The following is a 6000-nucleotide window of genomic DNA, read 5'->3' on the forward strand; positions in this document are numbered from 1 at the left end:
GCGAGACGACGACGCTCTGTTTGTGTCTTCTGCAGGGTCACCATGAGGTGGAGGGGGCGTGGCAGCACCGTAAGCTCCGCCTCCACCAGCGTCTGCAGCTGTGTGTGTTTCAAAAGGATGTGAGACAGGTGAGAGTGATCCAGATCCAGATCCAGATCCAGATCAGGTTTTGTTTTCTGATGAACAAAACAACTAAAAAAATACTTTTAAAACGGTTTTAGCCACTGAACAAAAGTTGATAAACTATTATATTACATTTGTATGTGTGTTTGTGTGTGTGTGTGTGTGTGTGTGTGTGTGTGTGTGTGTGTGTGTGTGTGTGTGTGTGTGTGCGTGTGTCAGGTGTTAGACTGGGTGGAGCAGCACGGTGAAGTTTTCCTGAACAAACACAGTGGTGTCGGTAAATCTCTGCACCGAGCGCGAGCTCTGCAGAAACGCCACGACGACTTCCAGCAGGTCGCACAGGTAACGACGACAACACACACACACACACACACACATATCAATTCTGTATGTTTGTGTGGTTATAATGTATCTGTGTGTGTGTGTGTGTGTGTGTGTGTGTGTGTCAGAACACTTACACTAATGCAGAGAAGCTTCTGGAGGCAGCAGATCAACTGGCTCAGTCTGGAGAGTGTGAGGAGGAGGAGATCTATCAGGCCTCTAGAGACTTGGAGCTGCGTATGCAGGTAACAGAAGAACCAATCAATAATCAATAATCAGTTATCAATACATGACTGTTCAAAGAGATGATAATCAATTATGACAATTAGAAAGTAACACTCTGATCTGAAGATTGTTTTTATGTGTTTTTAAACATATTGTTGACTTAATATGACATAGATTTTGTGTTTTGTGTAATTGTGTGTAAATATGTGTGTAATTGTGTGTAAATTTGTGTGTAAATGTGTGTGTAAATGTATGTAAACGTGTGTGTAAATGTGTGTAAATGTGTGTAAACGTGTGTAAATGTGTGTAAACGTGTGTAAATGTGTGTAAATGTGTGTGTAAACTTGTGCAAATGTGTGTAAACGTGTGTGTAAACGTGTGTTTAAATGTGTGTAAATGTGTGTAAACGTGTGTAAATGTGTGTAAATGTGTGTAAACGTGTTTAAACGTGTGTGTAAATGTGTGTAAATGTGTGTGTAAACGTGTGTAAAAGTGTGTAAACGTGTGTGTAAATGTGTGTGTAAACGTGTGTAAATGTGTGTAAACGTGTGTGTAAATGTGTGTAAATGTGTGTAAACGTGTGTTTAAATGTGTGTAAATGTGTGTAAACGTGTGTAAATGTGTGTAAACGTGTGTAAATGTGTGTAAACGTGTGTAAAGGTGTGTAAATGTGTGTAAAGGTGTGTGTAAACGTGTGTAAATGTGTGTAAATGTGTGTAAACGTGTGTAAAGGTGTGTAAATGTGTGTAAATGTGTGTAAATGTGTGTAAAGGTGTGTAAAGGTGTGTGTAAACGTGTGTAAATGTGTGTAAATGTGTGTAAACGTGTGTAAAGGTGTGTAAATGTGTGTAAATGTGTGTAAATGTGTGTAAAGGTGTGTGTAAACGTGTGTTAATGTGTGTAAATGTGTGTAAACGTGTGTAAAGGTGTGTAAATGTGTGTAAATGTGTGTAAATGTGTGTAAACGTGTATAAACGTGTGTGTAAACGTGTGTAAATGTGTGTGTGCAGGCGTTTATTCAGAGGGTTGAACAGAGGAAGCTGCTGCTGGATCTCGCCGTTTCTTTCTACACTCACACAAAAGAGGTACGGTGTACACACACGTAGTACATATACACAGGTGTACTGTGCAGTACTGCAGTACTCACTCATGTCTCTGCAGTTGTCCTCGTGGATGGACGGTCTTCAGAAGCAGTTGTCCTCAGAGGTGTGTGTGTGTCCTGACACTGTGGACACTCTGCAGACGCTCATAAGTCAACAGCAGCAGCAGCAGGCAAACACACAGGTACACACTGACCCCGCCCGCCTGACCCGACCCCGACATGACAGACCTAACACCACCTCCTGACCTCTAACTAACCTGTGACCTCTGACCCCACAGGAGGCAGCACTGAGCGTCATCAGAGAAGGAGAAGACCTCATCCTGCAGCTCAGGTGCGTTTGATTTACGCCTCACTGTGTGACTGGAGGCCTGCGACGGGTGCGTTTGATTTGTTGTCTTTAAAGAAGGTGTGTTTTTTTTCTCCATGGGTGCGTTTGTTTGTTTCTCACTTTGTGAAGCCTCTGTGGGTGCGTTTGTTTTTGAATTCATTGCAGCTCTGAGGTGGATAAATAGTGAGTGGGTGCGTTTGTTTTATCTCCTTTTGACACCTTTCTTTTTAGATCCGAGTCGTGATGGAGGAGTGTTTGTTTTCTGCTTGGGTGCGTTTGTTTTATAGCTCATGTAAAACGTGTGGGTGGGCTTCTTTTCCAGTCAGTGTTGCTTCAGGGTGCGCTTGTTTTGTTGTCTTTAAAGAATGTATGCGTTTATTTTTGAAATTTTGTTTTCTGCATGGGTGCGTTTGTTTCTGACTTTGTGACGCCTCTGTGGGTGCGTTTGATTCACTGCTCTTTGCTCGGTGATGCTGCTGGTGATGGATGGTGCGTTTGTTTCGTATACCTATGTCAGGACAGTGCAGTGTGTGTGGGTGCGTTTGTTTTTTACCTTATTGCAGCTCTGAGGTAGATATCTAATGAGTGGGTGCGTTTGTTTTTCTCACTTGGACACATTTGAGTGTTGTAGGAGTATTAGTTTTCTGCATGGGTGCGTTTGTTTCTGACTTTGTGACGCCTCTGTGGGTGCGTTTGATTCGCTGCTCTTTGCTCTGATGATGCTGCTGATGACGGGTGGTGCGTTGGTTTTGTCACCTCTGCAGGAGCGCTTGTTTCCAGGACCATCAGTGGTTTTTAATACTGTGTGTGTGGGTGCGTTTGTTTCAGGCCTCAGGGCAGCTCAGTGACACATGTGGAGTCAGTGCTGCAGCAGCTGGAAGAGACTCATGTTCAACTGGAAGAACTTTTTCACCAGAAGAAGATTCGACTGGACGTTTATCTGCAGCTGAGGATCCTGCAACAGTGCACACTAGAGGTTCTCCTTCTACTCCTCCTCCTCCTCCTCCTCCTTCTCCTCCTCCCCTCCTCCTCCTCCTCCTGCTCCTCCTCCTCTTCCTTCTCCTCCTCCTCTCCTCCTCTCCTCCTCTTCCTTCTCCTCCTCCTCCTCTCCTCCTCCTCTTCTTCTTCCTCCTGCTCCTTCTCCTCCTCCTGCTCCTTCTCCTCCTCCTCTCCTCCTCTTCCTTCTACTCCTCCTCCTCCTCCTCCTCCTCCTCCTCTTCCTTCTCCTCCTCCTCCTCTCCTCCTCCTCCTCCTCTTCTTCTTCCTCCTGCTCCTTCTCCTCCTCTTCCTCCTCCTCCTGCTCCTCCTCCTCCCCTCCTCTTCCTTCTCCTCCTCCTCCTCCTCTTCTTCTTCCTCCTGCTCCTTCTCCTCCTCCTCCTCTTCCTCCTCCTCCTGCTCCTCCTCTCCTCTTCTTCCTTCTACTCCTCCTCCTCCTCCTCCTCTTTCTTCTCCTCCTCCTCATCCTCTCCTCCTTCTCCTCCTCCTCTTCCTTCTCCTCCTCCTCCTCTCCTCCTCCTCCTCTCCTCCTCCTCCTCCTCTTCTTCTTCCTCCTGCTCCTTCTCCTCCTCTTCCTCCTCCTCCTCCTCCTGCTCCTCCTCCCCTCCTCTTCCTTCTCCTCCTCCTCCTCTCCTCCTCCTCCTCTTCTTCTTCCTCCTGCTCCTTCTCCTCCTCCTCTCCTCCTCCTCCTCTCCTCTTCCTCCTCCTCCTCCTCCTCCTCTCCTCCTCCTCTCCTCCTCTTTCTTCTCCTCCTCCTCATCCTCTCCTCCTCCTCTTCCTTCTACTCCTCCTCCTCCTCCTCCTTCTCCTCCTCCTCTTCCTTCTCCTCCTCCTCCTCTCCTCCTCCTCCTCCTCTTCTTCTTCCTCCTGCTCCTTCTCCTCCTCTTCCTCCTCCTCCTCCTCCTGCTCCTCCTCCCCTCCTCTTCCTTCTCCTCCTCCTCCTCTCCTCCTCCTCCTCTTCTTCTTCCTCCTGCTCCTTCTCCTCCTCCTCTCCTCCTCCTCCTCTCCTCCTCTTCCTCCTCCTCCTCCTCCTCCTCTCCTCCTCCTCTCCTCCTCTTCCTTCTCCTCCTCCTCCTCCTCTCCTCCTCCTTCTCCTCCTCCTCCTCCTCCTCCTCTTCCTTCTACTCCTCCTCCTCCTCTTCCTTCTCCTCCTCCTCCTCTCCTCCTCCTCTTCCTTCTACTCCTCCTCCTCCTGCTCCTCCTCCTCCTCCTCCTCCTCCTGCTCCTCCTCTAACCCTCTGTCTCCTCTCTCTCCTCTTCAGGTCAGTGGAGAGATGGACTCCTGGAGTCAGGATCTCCTCAAACAGTCTCAGGATTTCTCCTCAGAGAAACTCGCGTCACCGCGACTCGCCGACGTTAGCCAGGACAAGCTAGCTCAAGACAAGCTAACGCTGGGCCAGTCGCGGCTGGTGGAGGCTAGCGGCGAGGCGCTAACACTAGCGCAGCAGCGCATACACAGGTAAAAGATGAAGCCACGCCCCCTCAGGTTGATGACATCATTGATGACATCATCACCTGATGGACCAATGCTAACTATAGCCTCTCTGCTCCTCAGACACATGGAGCGAAGGCTCGCCATGAACAACATGGTCTATGAGGTCATCCAGCAAGGTCACGACCTTCAGCAGTACATCACTGAGGTCCAGGCCTCAGGTCAGTTTGTACCTTTGCTAACGTGCTAACGTGCTAACGATGATGTCTTTAAGAGACGTTTGAGAGAAAGTGTGGAGTCGTCTGCAAAGTGATGAACCCTAACCTTAACTAACCCTAACTAACCTTAACTAACTCTAACTAACCTTAACTAACTCTAACTAACCGTAACTAACTCTAACTAACCTTAACTAACCTTAACTAACTCTAACTAACCTTAACTAACCTTAACTAACATTAACTAAGATTAACTAACTCTAACTAACATTAACTAAGCTTAACTAACTCTAACTAACCTTAACTAACTCTAACTAACCGTAACTAACTCTAACTAACCTTAACTAACCTTAACTAACTCTAACTAACCGTAACTAACTCTAACTAACCTTAACTAACTCTAACTAACCGTAACTAACTCTAACTAACCTTAACTAACCTTAACTAACTCTAACTAACCTTAACTAACCTTAACTAACATTAACTAACATTAACTAACTCTAACTAACATTAACTAAGCTTAACTAACTCTAACTAACCCACAAGCACTAACCCTTGGTAAGGAACCACATCAGTCACTGGTCCTGGTTTAAGGTCCACAAAGGTTCTTCAGGTGAACCTTGAGGTTCTTAAACTGTTAGAACTACTTCAGGTTTATGAGGTTCTGGAGGATCTTCCTGTGGTTCAGACGGTCATTTAAGGGTTTAGGACCTTCAGAGGTTCTTCAGTTGACCCAGTGTGAGACCAGGACCTTCAGAGGTTCTTCAGTTGACCCAGTGTGAGACCAGGACCTTCAGAGGTTCTTCAGTTGACCCAGTGTGAGACCAGGACCTTCAGAGGTTCTTCAGTTGACCCAGTGTGAGACCAGGACCTTCAGAGGTTCTTCAGTTGACCCAGTGTGAGACCAGGACCTTCAGAGGTTCTTCAGTTGACCCAGTGTGAGACCAGGACCTTCAGAGGTTCTTCAGATCCTTCACTGTTTCTGCTTCACTGAGGTTTTCACAGAGTTCTTCAGTGGTTTCTAATCACTCTTGAGGTTCAGGTTCCTGAAGAGGTTTCTAACACTTAGTGGTTCTTCAGATTCAAGTGGATTACAACACTTAATGTGGTTTAGGTCTGAGGGAACTGACATATTTAAGAGGTTTCTGTGAGAGACTTTTATTGTGAAGGAGTTTAAGGGTTTTTCAGATAGAATAGAATCACATAGAATATAGTGTAGAGTAGAATGCACACACACACACACACACACACACATGAT

At 46.7% G+C, this 6000-nt stretch overlaps 1 protein-coding gene across 1 annotated transcript in view; it reads left to right on the forward strand.

Annotated features, from left to right (window-relative positions):
* Positions 1 to 6000, forward strand: part of LOC310943282 (kalirin-like) — a gene marked incomplete at both ends in the record, with an annotated part of 31799 nt that overhangs the window by 8372 nt on the left and 17427 nt on the right. The window contains 9 exons of the mRNA XM_083908814.1: positions 36 to 128; positions 343 to 465; positions 573 to 689; positions 1680 to 1754; positions 1831 to 1953; positions 2050 to 2102; positions 2928 to 3075; positions 4358 to 4554; positions 4651 to 4748. Coding sequence (XP_083764940.1) covers positions 36 to 128; positions 343 to 465; positions 573 to 689; positions 1680 to 1754; positions 1831 to 1953; positions 2050 to 2102; positions 2928 to 3075; positions 4358 to 4554; positions 4651 to 4748 — 1027 coding nt within the window. The remainder of the gene's footprint in view (positions 1 to 35; positions 129 to 342; positions 466 to 572; positions 690 to 1679; positions 1755 to 1830; positions 1954 to 2049; positions 2103 to 2927; positions 3076 to 4357; positions 4555 to 4650; positions 4749 to 6000) is intronic.

Source organism: Microchirus variegatus, assembly GCF_963457635.1.
Source record: "Microchirus variegatus genome assembly, chromosome: 22".
Taxonomy (NCBI): Eukaryota; Metazoa; Chordata; class Actinopteri; order Pleuronectiformes; family Soleidae; genus Microchirus; species Microchirus variegatus.